The 18,414-nt window shown below is 39.3% G+C and overlaps 2 protein-coding genes across 5 annotated transcripts in view; one reads left to right on the top strand and one right to left on the bottom strand.

The window, feature by feature from the left end:
- Positions 1-18,414, top strand: part of LOC133519349 (proteasome inhibitor PI31 subunit) — a 495,710-nt gene that overhangs the window by 76,171 nt on the left and 401,125 nt on the right. The gene's annotated exons all lie outside the window — the stretch shown is intronic.
- Positions 734-18,365, bottom strand: LOC133519338 (ankyrin repeat and MYND domain-containing protein 1-like). Of its 2 annotated transcripts, XM_061853375.1 has the most exons (16): positions 18,095-18,365; positions 17,145-17,318; positions 15,905-16,111; positions 15,502-15,705; positions 9,567-9,769; positions 8,765-8,885; positions 8,085-8,265; positions 7,224-7,710; positions 6,239-6,407; positions 4,218-4,442; positions 3,536-3,772; positions 2,545-2,692; positions 1,796-1,988; positions 1,266-1,599; positions 951-1,134; positions 734-855 (listed from the first exon to the last, which is right to left on the bottom strand). In XM_061853375.1, the coding sequence occupies exons 1-16, from the start codon at positions 18,230-18,232 to the stop codon at positions 806-808; spliced, it is 3,255 nt and encodes a 1,084-aa protein (XP_061709359.1). In that variant the 5' UTR covers positions 18,233-18,365; the 3' UTR covers positions 734-805. The 2 variants fall into 2 exon arrangements, with proteins under 2 accessions (XP_061709359.1, XP_061709360.1); XM_061853376.1 differs by lacking the exons at positions 15,905-16,111; positions 17,145-17,318.

Below are 18,414 nucleotides of genomic sequence, written 5' to 3'. Positions count from 1 at the left end.
AAATAAAGCGCCTATATTTTTTCGATACATGCAAATAGTCTGGAGGGGACATTACGCGCACGGTCCCATGCAATAGTCCTAGCAGACGGTCGTACCGGACCCTAAGATTTTGGGTGACTTTGTATACATTCCATGGTTATGAAAATAAATCTAAAAAAAGTTGTAATTGATTGACAGCACTAAAAGGTCTACCCGCGTAGCCAACGTGCCTATCGTTCACGCTCCGTGGCGAACGAAACGCAACTGTCGCAGTCGCACTAATAGGGAAGAGTGATAGAGAGAGATGACTACCCTACGCTACGGAGCGTTAACGATTGTAACGTTGGCTACGCGGCCTGATCAGTGTTGCCAGGCGTACGATAATTATTGTACATTATACAATCATTTGGGCTCCGGTACGATTTACGTTCGAAAGAGCATTATCGTACGCAAAAATATGATAATTTCAGGTCTCGCAGTGGAAACCACTTCAAACAGAACTTGGACAAGCTCATACACATGTATACTGTTAACTACGTAACAATGATATTATTTCGAAGATTGCTGGATACAGGGAACATCAGTTGTCGTAACTGCCTGCCTGCTTATAAAAATAATTATTAGTTAAATAATTGAATCATTCTATGATTTCTAGACCTAGAAATTTTTCTAGCGCTAACAAGGCAACGCTAGTTACTTTTTTCCGATATTTCGTTTATCGCTATATTACTTTAATAAATAAAAGATTTAGTGATAAGTTTACTAGACAAAATAATATAATTAATGATTACTAGGTAAGTACTCATGTAAGACAAACAAATTATATTTATTTTATAACGGACGGTTCGTTTTGTACAGGTTCGTCGTCATAAATGGCTGAAAAAAATAAAAATAATAATTCAAATATTTAACGAAACAAAACTTATGCATAGTATGTCCGCAGTCCGAATAAGTAAATAAATTCAACTTACTCTCCAGTGGTTCCGGGAAGTATTTAAGAATGAGATAATCATTGCAGCCGTGGCCGTTGCTCTTTTCAATGCTCTCTTTTAAACAGGCTAGATTGCAAAAAGACACAAATTTGCAGGATTTGCACAGGATTCGGTCCTCGGTGAGGGGCAAGAAGCATTCAAAGCACACGTTGAATTTGGCATCCTGAAATTTAATAATAAAATACAGATAGTTTTCTTGAATCAGCATGGATACGTCAAAGTATGAATTTATTAGAAATCTCAAAAAGCAAACAGTCGGAAAATCATCAAGGAATAAGAATAATTCTGTCTTACCGCCTTAACAAAGAGCTCTGGCTGAACATATCTCTTCAATGGCACTATTGGGCTCTTCTTATTCTCTTTTAAGATATCATTCGCATAAGACTCAGACTCATGTTTTTCGGCAGCAGACACTTTGTTAAAACCATATTTCGTCACCGACCTTAGATGGAAGAAGTGGGCAATGCAAAGCAGGTTCCATAATACGACTCTGTCTTGGTAAACTTTCTTTTTAACGGTCTTAAGACGCCCCCAAATTTCGAAACAACGTTGAGCAGTAATCCAAAGGCCGGCGGCTTTTTTGTTCTTACATTCTTTGATAATCATGCTCCAATGTCGGTGTTTGTATCTGGAGTTTAAAAATTATTTGTGATACCTTGTCTAAAGAGGAAACATACATTGCCATATATATTCTAGATTACCTATTGAAGAGTCAATCAGTGGGGAATGTATTTGTAAATCTTAAATCCATTATAATCATGATGATAGATTCCTGTTTGATAATGATTTACAGAATACTTACACCTAAAAGAATATGTTTATACCTGTCAATAACCTCGATGATTTCTTTAGCCAGCTGCGTCTGTAACCACCTGATGTAAATGATCCTTGAGCACTCCGTCATCAGGTCAACTGCTTGCTTGAGGTTCGCAATATCATCGGACGCTAAGGTATCTACTTTTTTCGTTTCAGGCTTTTTAACCTTTGACAAGCTTGGTTTTGCTTCCACTTTTTTGGCTAATAATATTACATCATAATTATTTGTGATGTGGGAAGACTAATACAATGAAGTATTGAATGCAGTATTGGGAGAAAACTGTATATAGAAAAAAATGCATAAGAGGCTCAACGGTGGTTAGTGGGTGGATTTAAGGGTATTACTTTTAGGACTGACCTATTCACGTTCCTGCATTGCAGTCCGAATCGCAGGACTGCAGAGCAGAATATTCTGATCTATGAGCAATAAACATGTTGCTACAGTTCGTGTGTATTATGCTCGCAGAAAACAAGTGCTCCAGAAGAAAAAGAAAAACAACCACTCAAGGGTGGACAAATGAAAGCTCTACTTAAAGGTACTCAAGTCTTCGAGCCTGTTTTATTGTGCCTCCCTTCAAGGCTGCGTTTGGCCCTCACCTTCTAAATACAACCCACTGTTTTCGACGAGGTCAAGTTCTGTCAGTAAACCGCTGAGCGTCGATACCTGCGGAACACTGCTAAAAGTCCAGTGTACGGTGGCCTAGAGGGAACTACACAAAAAGGGGATTTAATGTTAATAGGTACATCTATTACTTACGTGGGCTGGATAATTTTGACTTAGACCCTCCAGATGGATTCATCTCAAATAACGTCTTTTTCACCATCACGAATAGATTCTCATATTTGATGCCTTCATATTCACACTCAATCAACGGATCAGCTCCAAACAATAAAAGGTTTGTTAGCTAAAACGATAAAAGTTCAACAAAAGCATGGTTAAAAAAAAAAAAACAAACAACAAACATCTCTCAACTGTAGAAAGTTAATGAAAATCTTTCATTTTTCCCTTCCCATTAGGTCCTATCCTTTCTAAGATTTAACAAATCGTTACCAGCATCTCGACAGCGACAGCTAGAATTTCTATCTAACACCTTTTTTTTACTTTTGGGTAATTAATTGGGATTTTAGAGTTGCCACATCCTGATCGTGTCCATGCGTCTCAGAAATTGTGTGAATTGCATACATGTTGCTAATGTGGCTTCCGCGAACCATAAATATTCTACTAACAGCAACGCACTTAACGAATCATTGGTAGTCTTTAACATCGATAAAACAATATCTACCAATATTAACTTAACTATGTCAACGATGGTATACATCCCTACTAGTAGAATTATAAATCTAAAAGTTACTAGTAGAGTTATAAATCTATAAGTTAGTTTAGATGTAGTATGGAAATTGTTTGAGGCTCGGGGAAGGACATAGGATAGTTTTTGCAATCATCATCATCATCATTCCACCTACAGAAAGTCGCGGCCAGAAGCTAGTTGACATATAGATATGCCGACTGATCTGGCCTAGTGGGTAGTGACTCTGGTCCCGGGTTCAAATCCTGGTAAGGGCCTTCATTTGTGTGATTAGCACGGATATTTGTTCCTGAGTCATGGGTGTGGGTTTTTTCTATGTATTTAAGAATTTATATATTATATATATCGTTGTCTAAGTACCTTAACAAGCCTTATTGCGCTTACTGTGGAACTTAGTCAATTTGTGTAATAATGTCCTATAATATTTATTTATTTACGAACCGTTTGACTCCGCTCCACATTACCCAGTGTCTTGAAGTACGGTATATGGAACATCTTGACCAGAATAGTCTGGTTAGAATCGTCAATGGCAGCATTCAAGTTAGTTTTGGGATTCTTGATGATGATGTCCAGCAGATCCAGGCTTTTAGTCGCTTCGTCGAGGGCTGAACGTCCGTTATATCGCTCTAAAGGGTCGCAGTCGTATTCGACCAAGAGGTGAATGATTTGTCTTCTAATCTGTTCCAAAATAATTCGTTATTATTGATTTTAGGAATAAAAATAGAATGATTGTAAATGATATGCTTCGTTTTGTCTCTGAGATAGTATACTCTATGCAAAGAGGGTTGGTTCGCTTTTCACCCTTATCACTATAACCTAACATTATAAGTATTCATTGATTAGGTATTTCTTTTTTTTACAGAGCTAACCAGTTGAAACAGTAGGATGAACATTGCGTAGTATTTGGCAATTAAAGCGCTTACGTAATTATGTATCTGATGAATGGATTAAGGAACAATGCATATGTATAGGTATTATGTGTTAGGTTGTCTGGAAGAGATCGCTTTTTAGCCATAAGACAGCCTGTTGTTTACCTCTGGTAGTGACAAAATATGGAAAATACAGCAGTAGAAGTGCCTACTGATGTGCAATAAAGAGTGGGTATTTGTATAGCCAGACTCACATCCTCCTCGAATTCGCTTTCCACTCTCCTCGCCAAGACATAATGGAGCAACGTCGGCCCCGGGCCCAGTTCTATCATCTGCCCTGCCTCTTCCATTTCCGAAGCAGGAATATTCAGCCGATGATCAGCGCTTGCGCCGCCGATCAGCAGTGTTTGAACCAAGTCCAGAGTCGTTTGGTTTAGCGGCAGGGACACTGCTATGTCTAGTGGCGCGTAGTTTAAATGCTTTGTAAAAAATAAAAAGTTTTTGTATTTTTTTTAAATTCATTATTAAATTTTTTATTGCTTGTCAAGTACAGCCGGAAAAGGCTTCTTTCATCATAGGCAACTAATACTCATCGTGGAATTCTAAGAAACCCAAACAATTAGGGTCTCCCCAAACCAGTCGACGCGGAGTCGGCTTTCGCCGAGTGTTTTACACCACACTATTCGCATTTAGCCGATCGACCGTCTCCGCGGTTGGACACCTGCGTTTAGCAGTCTCATCATCCTTGCGGCCGTAGAGACGCCCGATCGCCTGCGACTTGCTATCGCAACAGTTGTAAAGCGTCGGTCGGCTCTCCCGTGCTCCGTTCTGCCGTCGAGACGTCAGACAGCACACGTACAGCCGTTGAGTCCGACGAACAGATGTAGGACAGCGGGTGATCGGCAATCGTAAATCTCATTTTTGGAGACTGGTTGTTAGTAACAACCTGAGTTTGAAATTGAACAGACCTATAAGATTATTTTCCTTGGTAATTGTTACATATTATATAATAACCTGTGATGATGGATATTTTACTTGCACACTTGATCACTATACTTAGAGTCAGACACGTCATATAAACACTTATATTTACCGACTAATATTATTAAATGTTCCTCCGTCATTATTACTTCCGTGTTGTCAGATCTATTGCAGATTTTAATGTGGGTAATAATTTATTCAAATGAACAAATACAAACGCATCAGTAGCTACTTCGGCCGTCATCGGCTCTGTTCGGCCGTCGTCAGCTATGTTCGGCCGTCGAAGACGCTGAACGGCTTCCGCCAGCTCTGACCGGTCCTTATCGTAAGTACTCGGCCGTGATCGGAGCCGTTCAACTCTTTCCGGCACCGTACGGCGGTATAAGGAGATTTATGAATGCGAACGTGTGCGGTAGGGTGCAAACAGCGTCGTACGAATGCGAACAGCTTTACGGCAAAACGCCGTTTTCCCGTCGAAAGACGTCGTTTCGCGTGGGCCGAGCCGATTTACGACTTATTCGCTCTTATTGCGTTGACATAAAGCTTTTTCCGTACGCGATTTGCCGAAACGGCGTCGACTAGTTTGGGGAGACCCTTAGGTTGCGTGTTTTATCCCAGAGTTCCTAGCCACCTCCTGTGTCCTGACCAGCTCGATGGTAGGGAGTATAGGTACCACTATATCGCATTGTCATCCAACTTACACTAATTTAGTGTTGGATCTGTGTAACGCATTGGTGTAAACTGTAATGTTATATAATTTGTGATTCCAGTAAATAAATAAATATATTATGTATGTGAAGTTTGAACTCAATCAAATAATGGGAAGTCGATCTAATTTAGCTTGCAGGTTTTTTTTTAATACTACGACGGTGGCAAACAAGCATACGGCTCGCCTGATGGTAAGCAATCTCCGTAGCCTATGTACGCCTGCGACTCCAGGGGTTTTACATGCGCGTTGCCGACCCTAAACCCCACCCCCACCCCACGTTGAGCTCTGGCAAACTTACTCACCGGCAGGAACACAACACTAAGAGTAGAGTCTAGTGTTATTTGGCTGCGGTTTTCTGTAAGGTGGAGGTACTTCCCCAGTTGGGCTCTGATCTAGAATTAACCCTAACACACTTACATACATACAAACATTGCAAGTATAAGCTTGTAAAAATACAGGTTATTAATTGCTGTTTAACAAGATTAAATTATAGTCTGCGGGCGAGCTCTACGGATTCGAGCAAATAAGTTCCTATTTTTACACGGACTTTGCTCCAGCTTGCATTTATTTTAAAGGAAGTCTTACCTGAGGATAAACCTCATTAACATCAGCACCGTAATGTATCAACTGGGCCACCAAATCCGGGGACCCGGACAGGATCGCCATGACGAGCGCCGGTTGCGGACATCGCACCAAGCTTGGCTTCGCTCCATTTTCGAGAAGGGTGAGAATTGTCAACTTGATTCGACTACATCTAAAAAAATGTGGTTAACGTTAAGTTCAATCGGTGTGGTATGATAGAAGCAGTAAACGGTAATAAGTAAATATATGTTCTTCGTTGCCCTGTATCCCGTTAATCCCGTAGAAGAGGAAAGGTAGTAGTAAGAGCATGAAGAGCATCTTATCCGCATGAAGGTTAACATCTATTATTATCTAGGTCCGTGCTTATCCGAAATAACAACTTATTACGTAGCATTAGCGAAGAAAGAATATCAGGAAAGCTTGGGGAGAAATAAAATCTAATAAATATTGGCAGGGATGGGAGACAATGGACTACAGCGACAAATAAAATGATTATTATAAAACACCCGACTGCATAAAAAATAACTGAAAAGGGCAAAACAAGTGTCACAAATCACAATACCTATATAATGAAATTAGTTTTAGTATTAGACAGTTACATATATTTTTGAAATGGTCTTTTCACTAGCTTTCATTTGATACCCATACCCATATTGCTATGGTAAGTAAGAAACCCCTCCCCCTTTTTTCTTTTGCGGGCGCCATTTTCAAAATGTATGTAGCCTAAGTCACTACCACAATTCACATAAATTCAACGACACCTCATATGTCAAAAGCCGTCCAGCCGTTTGGGCTGTAGGGCGTGCCAAAGAAATGGACATACATACATACGGTCGAAAAACATTATCCTCCTTCTGACGCAGTCGGGTAAAAAAGGAGAAAATAGCTATGTTATTTAAAATTTAAAAGTCTGTATTATATTGGATTTCAACTGTATTGTATTTATTTATTATTTGTATTGTATTAGTTATATGATTAAAGGGCTTACATTTCTGCTTTACGGATTTCGGCGCTGGCCATCGAAGCATCTTCGTCTTTTTGAGAATTTTGCCACATCGCTTCTTTACTCGGCTTAGTTGGTTCCTTCAGCACCTTGGATGCCTTCGATTTCGGATCCTTTTTCTCAGGTTGTACCAATTTTGCTTGTTCTGCATTTATTTCGTCAACCATATTATTGAGCTCAAATAGATATGTTACTGGCTGAGCCACTGGTTCAAGTGAATCTGTTACTTTGATTATATATTCATTATTTACATCTCTATACAATTTACTTTCAAGATCATCTTCATCTATTGGTTTTAATGTGTCTATGTTTCTTTTACTAGGAGTTGGGAGATCTTTTACAGATGTTAGTGATCTATTCTTCATGTTCATCTTGGTGATCTTGCTCGGTACCTTTCCTAATGTGTTTTTCGTTGGCTCTGCTTGTGTCTCCCTGGTTATATTCCAATCTAATACTATTGGTTGGTCGGAGGCTGAAATATATAGTTAGTATCATGAAACTGCCAAAACTCGCAACAGTCGTTCCGTCTCATCAATAAGTATTAATAATTCATCACAAATGGAAAAACTGATGAGTCATGAAAAGTAAAACTTGCATGCAAATTGAACTAGTTTCGGAATCTAATTTAACTGAAGATCGGCATGCCTATAAAAACGATGATACGATGCAATGATGATACCATCAGACTGGCGTGTGGTGATGATACAGATTGAAAAGGTAACAGAGGTAGCTAAATGAAGGAGAGTGTATTGCCTTCGTCTAGCTAGTATCTAAATGACAAAAGAAAAAGACAGTTCACGGTAGATTGTGTTGAATGATTGGAAGAACTTTGTTTCTGCGACGTACTAGCAGGAGCAGCCGGTGGTGGTACGATGGCTTGCAATATCCCGTTGCTTGGGACGTCTTTGCTAGCGCACAGGAGCCTGATCAGGGCCACGCTCAGAGGAGTGCAGCATGAGTCGTTGGCACTGTTCACTCTCGCACCACCCTCCGCTAGGAAGGTTATGAGGGTGACCTGGTCTCCGCACTGTACAAGAGCTCTATGTTATTTCTATATTCTTAGCCTTGTTTCTGTTTCTAATATACTTACTAAAGAATAATTGCCAATGTATTGAGTTATGATGTTAGTAGATATAAAATAGGTACAAAATTGAGATGATTGGGTAATAATTGGCCATTTTAGTATCTTATGGCGTTATTCATAAACGCGCTTAAGTTTCAATCAGCTACTAATCGTTTGCCTTAATCTGACAATTTGACTTTTGTATTTGTAAGAAAGGGATAAAACATAAATATTTAATTGAGCCTTATAAAGTTTTATGAAAAAGGGGATATGGATATAAAATATGATTTTGGGATATAAAAACAGGGCAAATGCCATAGTAATTTTGAGTTTTTGCCACAGTAGAACCAAGCCAGCAAGAAAAAAAAGTATGGAAACCTGGAACCGGCGGCAAAAAGGTGTAAGTATAAGTATTACGTGGGAAATTGTATTAAACGTGATCTTGTCTTTAATGAATACTCACAGTAGCATACATGAGAGCAGAATTCCCTACATTGTCGGTGACATTCGGGTCCACTCCGCGCTCGTTGATCAGGTAGGTAGTGGTAGCCACGTGGCCCAAGTAACAGGCCATTAGCAGAGTCCTGAAACATTCCAACATTGATTTTAAAGATTGTTAGAAAAGGTGAAAAGTCTGAGAAAACAACGTGTCCGAGTTTGAGCCAAACTAGGTGCCATTACTGTTTTGTGGTAACTTAATTGTCAAACGTCAACTTTTGCTGTCAAATTCGAAGTATGAATTTATGAATTTGTCTTAGACTTAGACTTATTATTACTATTAATAGCGTATATGGTGTCCCACGCCTGGGCAAATGCCTCTCCCCTGTATCTCTATTCGTCTCGGTTTTGAGCAATCTCCGGCCAGCCGTTGAGATATGCGTCCAGGTCATCCCGCCATCTCCGCCTGGGTCATTAGGCAGGTAGGTTAGTTAGGTTATGGGCCTTAGACTTTACGCATCTAATACAATCAAACAATCTTGGTTAGTTGCCCATGACCGCAGGTTCACCCTTACACCCTGGAATCTAAATAGTCGCGCACTCTGTAGTTCCCTGTCGAGGTATTCTCGAGGGACTACAGTAGGTTCTTAAAAAAGGCGTGAACAAGTTTTTAAAAGGTCGGCAGCGCGCATGGAACATCCCTGGAGTTACAAGCCTGGAACAATGACACAAGAAATGGAACGGATGTTTCCCTCAGCTCGTGCGCATTTAAAAGAGCCTTAATGTTCTCCTGCCAAAAATCTGATAATTAAAATATATTGATAAACCTGCTATCTAATTCATGCATAGCCGGAGGCTTGAATTGACTCCTTAGTCCACTCAGCACAGCCACCAAGTCCATATGCACGTCTTTTCTCTGTTTTTCATGTTTAAAGCAATGTTTCATCATGTCTATGGTTACTGAATCGTTGTTCCATGCATAGTATGAGCCTGAGTATTCCAAACTGTTTTGGCTTTCTTTTTCAAGGTCCTGCAGAAATACAAGGAAGTGTACAGATAAGACCGATTCCTGTATCAAAAATCTCTCATCCTTAAATAGACAGAAAACACGCAAGGTCGTGAGTTCAAACCTAATCGGCGCTCAATAGTAGCAATGATTCTGGTTAAGAAAAAAACACAAAAGGAGGGTTAAAGGTTATGTCCAGTATTTTGGACGTTGCTAAATTAAGGGTTAAGATGTCTTAACATATGTTCTGAATGTTACATGGCTCATCTTATGATACTAAATTACTTCTCAAGGTCTGGATCTATTAGCTTTTCAAAAATTTCGTACGGTATCATCATCATCAAAGGCCTTTGTATCATCTTAGGTATCATCGTATAAGATGTATCGATGTTATGATCGCATTTGTTTGTGCACATATGGTAGTATATGATGTCTTAAATCCTACATTGTCTCATTACAGACTAGCGGCTCGACCCAGCTTTGCAAGGGTTAGCAAATTATACACCGAAACCTTCTTCGAGAATCACTCTATTGATAGGTAAAAACCGCATGAAAATCAATTCAGTAGTTTTTGAGTTTATCGCGAATAAACAGGCAGACAGACGCGGCGGGGGACTTAATATTATAAGGTGTAGTTGTTAAATGAAATTAATCGATGTATGAAATCTACACCAATAAGTCATATATATACAAGTAAAGCGGCCATAAGAGAAAAATTATAGTGCTTTGTGTGGTTGTTAAGTGTTATGAATTGTATAATGAAACCACCATAGCTGAGTATAGACTGATTTATTATTTTCTCGCATGCCGCTGCAACCTACCCTACATCTTAATCTACCCACATATAAATACTGACAACTCCCCTTTGAAAAAACAAAGAAAACAATTACACAGACTTAAGAGTGAGAGTGAATATACACACTATAGAGCATGCAAATTACATATACTTAGGTATTTTCCTATTATTATTTTCATTATTCATACCATCTCCTTCCTTTGAATAATACATTAATTAAATTAATTATATGCATGTATTTATTTATATATGTATATATTTTGTTTTTTTTTTTTTTTTTTTTTATACAAGATAAGAAATAAACTTACACATGCAAGTGTAGGTATCTATCTAAATTTAAATTCATTCCACATTTATAAAATCATATACGAATAATTGTGCTTATTATTTTTATCACATTTAATTTAAACTTTTTTTTTATTTACGCTGTTTTCTAATTTAATCACAAAGACTACACTTTATTCTTTTCATCTTAATCATGCGAACATAATTTTCATTGTTTACCATCTGAATAGGTACTTAATCTAGTTGCGACGAGGTTCAGGTACAGGGTAGGTCCACCGATCAGGAGGTCTCACCATCCTGCCAAAGCGAGTAACATAATAATTAGTATTATTTGCGGAATTCATTTGCTCGCGGTTAGGACTAAGACCCCGGGAGCTGATGGTAGGCTGCGACGCACATGGCACCGTTATATTTATATCGTCATAGGTACATATTGCAGGTTGATCTGAGCGCTGTGGTGAGTCAGCGATCAGCTGTCTACGATTACGTCTTAGAATTCTACCAGACATCATTTTTATAAGATATGACCGCGGCCCTACAATACCATGTACAGTTCCGTTTTGCCATTCATTGTTTATTCTTACCTTAACCTTATCACCTACTTGGAATTCTCGCAGGTGCTTAGCACCTTTATCGTAATAATGTTTTTGTTTACTTTGACGCAGTTTTAGGTACTGTTCGACATTTCGCGGGATTTTAGGAGCTAGTAATCTTGGAGAACATGGTAAAAAACTACGCAGTTTCCTGTTATTCAATAGTTCAGCAGGTGAAGGCAAATTATTGTCAAGCGGGGTATTTAAATATTCTAACAAAGCTATGTTAAAATCAGATTGATTGAATGTGGTTTTCTTTAACATTTTTTTGATGATTTGAACTGCTCGCTCCACCTGACCATTTGACTGGTGGTAGTGGGGGGAGGAGGTAACATGTTGGAAAAACCACTCTTTAGAAAATGTTTTAAATTCAGATGAAGCAAACTCAGGCCCATTATCCGAAATTATCACTTCCGGTATGCCTTGACGTCTAAATATTTCTTTTAATTTTTTAATGACAACACCAGAACAAATAGATTTGACCTTGACTACTTCTACAAATTTGCTATAGTAGTCAATTACTATCAGATAAGATTTCCCATTAAAATGAAATATATCTATGCCTAATTTTAACCAGGCTCTGTTTGGAGGTTCGTGCTGCATTAATGTTTGCTTGACGTTTTGTTTTCTAAATGTCAAACAAGCTTGACAATGCGAAAGGTAATCTTGCAACTGTGAGTTCATATGGGGCCAAAACATGATATCGCGCGCTCTTAGTTTACATTTTTCTATTCCTAAGTGGCTACTATGTGCGCGTTTCATAATTTCTGATCGCATGCATTTAGGTATGACAACACGATCTCCCCTCCAAACAATTCCATAAGCAACTGATAATTCATTTTGATATGCATAATAGGGTTTTAATGTATCACTAACATCTTTTTTATGATCTGGCCATCCTCTTTTTATAGTTTTAGTTAGCTCTTTCAATTCAGCATCATCTTGCGTGCATTTTTGTATTTGTAAGAAGTGCGTATCAGTGAGCGGGTTGCTTGCCGAGATGGCGCACACCTGCGCGCGCACGTCGAGGTCGCTCGCCCGTGTGTTGTCATCGCCGCCCGCGCCGGCCTGCACCGCACGAGATAACGCATCGGCTATATATAAGTATCTACCAGGCTTGTATATTAAATTAAAAGTGTACGGCTGTAATCTTAGCAACATCCTCTGTAATCGAGCGGGCGTATTAACTAACGGTTTTTTAATTATGCTTACTAATGGTTTATGATCAGTTTCGATTGTAACATCATTTTTTCCATATATGTATGTATAAAACTTTTCACAAGCGAAAACACAGGCGTATAATTCCTTTTCGATCTGTGCGTAGGCTTGTTCTGTTTTTGTCAGAGATTTAGATACATAACAAACGGGTAAACCATTTTGAAGTAAGCATCCACCTAGTCCGTTCTTACTCGCGTCTACTGAAATCGTCACCGGTTTTTTAACATCATAATATTGCAGAACTGGAGGACTACATAAGCATTTTTTTAAAGCATTAAAACAATTATCATGCCTTGGTTCCCAGTGCCAGTGTACGTCTTTCTTTAATAACTCGCGTAATACATAAGTTTTTTCAGAGAGGTTAGGTACAAAGTTGCCTACATATGTGATTAATCCGAGAAACCTCTCCAAGTCCTTGACACTCGCAGGAGTAGGCATGTTCATTATAGCACTAGTGCGTGAGTCATCGGGACTCACTCCGTGTTGCGTAATCTTATGGCCCAAGTATTTTATCTCTGATAAGCCTATTTTGCACTTTTCTTTGTTTAGTTTTATATTTATTTCCCTACACCTTTGTAACACTTTCCTTAGTCTAATGTCATGTAATGCTTTAGTATCGGCATAAATTAACAGATCATCTATGAATAATTTTACTCCTTCTATGTCGTCAAAATGTTCATATAATTTCCTATGGAAGATTTCAGACGCGGAGGAAATTCCATACGGCATGCGTAGGAATTTGTACCTACCAAAGGCGGAATTAAAAGTGCAAAGGTCACTACTAGCTTGGCTCAACTTAACTTGCCAAAAACCTTGCTTGGCATCAAGAGTGCTAAAGTACTTTGCCCCCGCTAGACTTGAAGTTATTTCATCTAAAGTGGGCAATTTAAAATGCTCTCGCTTAATTACTTTATTTAAATCCTTCGGGTCAAGGCATATTCGCAGGTCTCCGTTCGGTTTTTTAACAACAGTCATGCTATTTACCCAGTCGGTGGGTCCTTCAACTTTTGCGATGATGCCTTGATCCTGCATTTCTTTCAATTTATTTTTAACCTGTTCTACTAGCACAATTGCCAATTTTCTAGGGGCATGAATAACCGGTTGAGCATGGTCTTGTAATTGTATTTTGTATTCTCCTGGTAGACACCCCATACCGTCAAAAACGTCGGGGTACTCATCCAATACAGAGGTGGCGTTATTTGACCTACCTATAGACAGCTCATGGACTCTTTGTACTAAGCACATTTCTCTACAAGAGTATCTACCAATTATTGGACTTGACTTGAGCTCAGCTACAATAAACTCCAAAATGTAAGTATTATTTTTATACACAACTTTTAGATTACATTTACCCGCAATGGGTATCAAGTCTTGTGAATAACCATATATTTTTACCGCGGTTGTACTAAGGGAATGCCTATCTATTCCTAATATTTTTAAGTACCTTTCTGGCAAAACATTTACCTCAGCTCCCGTGTCCAGTTCAAACATAATATTCTTATTGTTAATGGATACAGTTACAGACCACTCATTATCATTATTAAATTTATTATTTACCTCATCGGTGGATTCCCCTCTTATTTCATACACGCGACACATTCTCGAGTAGTGATTTCGTCCATGGCACCTGTCACACAGCTGACCAAATGCTGGACACTGGAATCTTTTATGTGTAGACCCACATCTCGAACAGCTATGGCCGCCAGTCCTGTTGGTTTGTGACGACCGCTGCCAATTGCCGCGCGCCGCTGGCAGGTTGTCGTGCCCGGGAGCTGCGTGTGCCTGTCCGGGGCGCCCTCCGCGCCACGATCCACGGCGGCGGCGCCCGCGATTGTTCGCGCTGACCGCATGCACCGCCTTATCCTCTGTATCCTCATGTTCTTGTCTATAACAACAGCTCGGTTGACCTTGACGTTCCATCGCTATTTTTTGCTTAGTTTTGATTTCATGCACATGATGTTCCACATTGTCCTGCTTTATGTGACCAGCTTGAGCACGGGATATTTCGGCTAGCCTACATATTTCTATAGCTTTTTGCAGCGTCAAGTCACTTTCTCGTAGAAGTCGTTCCCGCAAGCTTGTCTCCTGAATACCGCATATTAACCGATCCCTCACGAGGTCACTGCACAGATCTTTAAACTCACACTTTGCCGCCATCACATTTAATTCAAAGACATACTGTTCAATAGATTCGAACTCCTGCTGGTTCCGTGTGAAGAATTTGTGTCTCTCTACGGCGAGGTTCTTTTTGGGTTCAAAAAATTCGTCTAACTTCTTTAACAACTCATCTACAGTTTTTGACTCTTCGCTAAACTGGTCATATACCTCGCGGCACTTATCACCTATTATATGCAGTAAAATGTTAATTTGAACCTTTTGTGGTTTTTTCGCGATTTCACAAGCTTCGTAATAAATTAAAAAGGCTTTTTTCCATTTATCCCATTCTTTGCATAAATTTCCCGATGTAACGTTCACTAAATTGTTCTCAAATTTGAACGGTAATGGCGGATGCAGCACTGACTCCATTGTGGCGATAAACGATCCTCACTTTCACAATACTTATTTATTAATAACGACACACAAGTTTACTTATAACCGAACAGAGTTTTTACACTTTATCTATAATTTTACATTATATAAGTCTTTTTTCCGGCTGCGCCATGTTAAGTGTTATGAATTGTATAATGAAACCACCATAGCTGAGTATAGACTGATTTATTATTTTCTCGCATGCCGCTGCAACCTACCCTACATCTTAATCTACCCACATATAAATACTGACACACCACCTAATGAATGAATGATCACGACTATCCGGAGCGAAATTGTAAAAGAAGTACTTTTTGGAAGATCATAGATCTAACCTCATCATTTTGAGCACTGTCATATTCCTTCAGCGAATACACCTTCCCGTCATAATACTCGTAATCAAAAAGCTCGACGTGACACAGTCGGCTCTCGACGTCCGTGCAGTGTTTGGGGTACAGCCGAGTCCAGTTTTCTGTTGCTGACACTGGATCTGAGCCGTGTTGTTTCAAGAATTCTACTGCTTTGTTCACTTTGTCAATCTAGGATAAAAAAGTAAACTATCTTAGAGCCAACATGCTTTTTCCTAGTCGCATTTTGCTACGTGTTTCATGTAATAGAAGTTATTACATCCTTTATTTCTTAGGACACTTTTTAAGGGATAGAGAAATACCTATTATATGTCTTTGATTTCCCTTTGCTTTTTAGCAGCAGATAGCAGAAAGTAATAAAAAAACTAACAGTTTTGAAAGTAGTCTGCATCACAACCCGATGTGGATCCACGAGCGCTCGGCCTCCCGGCCAGGCCACGAGTTCAGGGGCCACAGGGGGCAGCGGCCGCCACGCTAGGCGGACTAACTTCGTGCTACGCCAGAGGCCGACGTTGGCGGTGACGTCCGCGAAGGACTCGACGCCGGGGCCGTAGCGGACGTCGTTGTTGAATAAACCCTGATGAAGACTTGTATACATAGGTCACGAATGTATATATAGAATCGGATAACTAGTATCTACTGTTACTTTTTTTGCCATCCATATAATACGAATAATGATAGTTTTTCTGGGATAATATGCATTGATACATAACCTACGTTATTATGTAAATGAAACCTGTCATCTGTGTCGAAGAGATTGTATTTACTCTGAAATTAATATCAATGTTTTGCTATAGAATTCCATTTCGTACTAATAGAACAGAATGAAGTATTTATTTAGACCTAATATCTGGCCACGTTGGTTTCTAGATCCAATGCCGGATTTAGAGGTCTGGAGACCTCGGGGCAACAAAGGAGTGGAGGCCCCCTGGCCCCAAATTATTTTCCACATATAATGGTCAATTTTCTGAAGTCTCTATTGTGGGGGGCCCTCTTTTGTGGAGGTCCCGGGGCTGTAGCCCCGGTTGCCCTTCACTAAATCAGGCCCTATCTAGATCATTATGACGCATGGTTCTTTAGATTTAATCTATTATTGAATTGATTAAATTATTAATTGAAATGTGCTAATAATGTGCAACTGACGCGAAGTGGCGCAGGATAGCGCAGAGTGGCGGTCTCTTGTGTCAGAGGCCAAGATCCTGTTTGGGTCACTGAGCCAGTGAAATAGTAGTAGTAATTCAGTGGTTCCTAACCTTTTGAGTCCTGTGACCCCTAAGACTAACTAATGATCCTGATTTTATCCCTCCTCTCAATAATCATCAATAGTCTTTCTTATAGGTCTAATCTTTGTTATCTTTAATTAAGCTTATTACCGCCGTGAAATACCAGTTTTACCCCCACGGGGGTAATTACCCCAGGTTAGGAACCGCTGTATTCATTGAAAAGTACGAAAACTTAGAAATTAAAACGTACAAAAGTCTTTTAACTAAAGTACATTATAAAAAAGACCGGATGATAATAGTTTTATTAGGTAAGTAACTTATTGTAAAAGAGCCATTAGCGATAGCTTTCATGTGTGCAGATAATATTCTTCAACTATATCTACTCACAGTGAACACTTTCCCGTCCGGGTACGACATGACCCCGTACCCATGCATGCGGTTCACGTACAATCTTCCCTCGTATGTAAGGAACAGACCTGCTCTGCCCTTAAACCGACAGCGGTATTCGCCGGGCCCGTGCATCGTGTCGCGGACGAAGCGGCCGCAATGCCATTCGATGGACTGGAATTTTATGAATAACTATTAAACTGTAATAATACGAATAAAGACCGGCCAAGAGCATGTTGGGCAATGCTCAGTGTAGTGTTACGTAGTAGCCCGTCCGCCAAAAACCAGACACTTTAGCCCTTTTGTTTTTTGAGCCTTTTTCTAGATTCTTATTGATCAAAAAAAAAATAAAAAAAAAATCAAAATGTTTATTTTACTTTCACAATAATCATCTTAAAGTTAGTTGATATAACTAGCAAGTTCCAAATTGAAGTTGTCTAGTACTAAGGACTATTGATTACCGCAAGCAGACATACGGTCAGACAGTCGGACATAGCAGAATATAAAGGTTCCTAAATAGTCGACTACAGAATCCTAAAATGGGGTTATTGAATTTATCAATTTTCCGGACACTTTTTGCTATCGTGCTGGTAAAAAGAAAAGGAAACTATATATGCCAATTGCACTGTTGGGGTCATCTCGTAGCGGGCCCAACGCACTACTCGGATATCCAGAAAATTAAAAATAACATCTGTATTGGTACTTAATTAGGTGTTGAACTTGTGGGTATAGTTGTTGTATTGGACTATATAGTTGGGTAGTTGTACAGTACCTGAGTCATTCTCTGAGAATATGTCTGCGGTTGGGTCTGATTGTCACGACTCTTTTCATACATTTGGTATAAGCCGCGGCAATCAGACCACAGCCATATTTTTTAAAGAATGATCTATGAACCTATAGTGTACCAGTTTAAATTTGGGCATATTATGAAGGTATATTCCAATATTCACCTCAGCACCCGTCCAGCAGTTCTGCCCAACACCATGTCTCCTGTCATACCTATCCTTCTCACCCAAATAGTATTCGTAGTAAGGCAATGTTTCTCGCTTAATCGTTTCAGGCAACTCGCAATATGGCGGTTCAAACATTGTTTCCAATACGGTCAGTATATCACGTATTAATTCATTTCCATTTCAGTAAAGTTGTACAAAGTTGTAAAAAATATTATATTTCAAAATAATATAGTGATACGAAACTTGCTGTTGACAATACGACATAAGTCAAAATGTGACAAGGATGAAGGGCAGTTTAATCATCAACTTTGAATACA

This window comes from Cydia pomonella, chromosome 6, assembly GCF_033807575.1.
Source record: "Cydia pomonella isolate Wapato2018A chromosome 6, ilCydPomo1, whole genome shotgun sequence".
Taxonomy (NCBI): Eukaryota; Metazoa; Arthropoda; class Insecta; order Lepidoptera; family Tortricidae; genus Cydia; species Cydia pomonella.
Note: the sequence above shows the minus strand (reverse complement) of the source record. Positions and strands in the feature narration are given on the sequence as shown.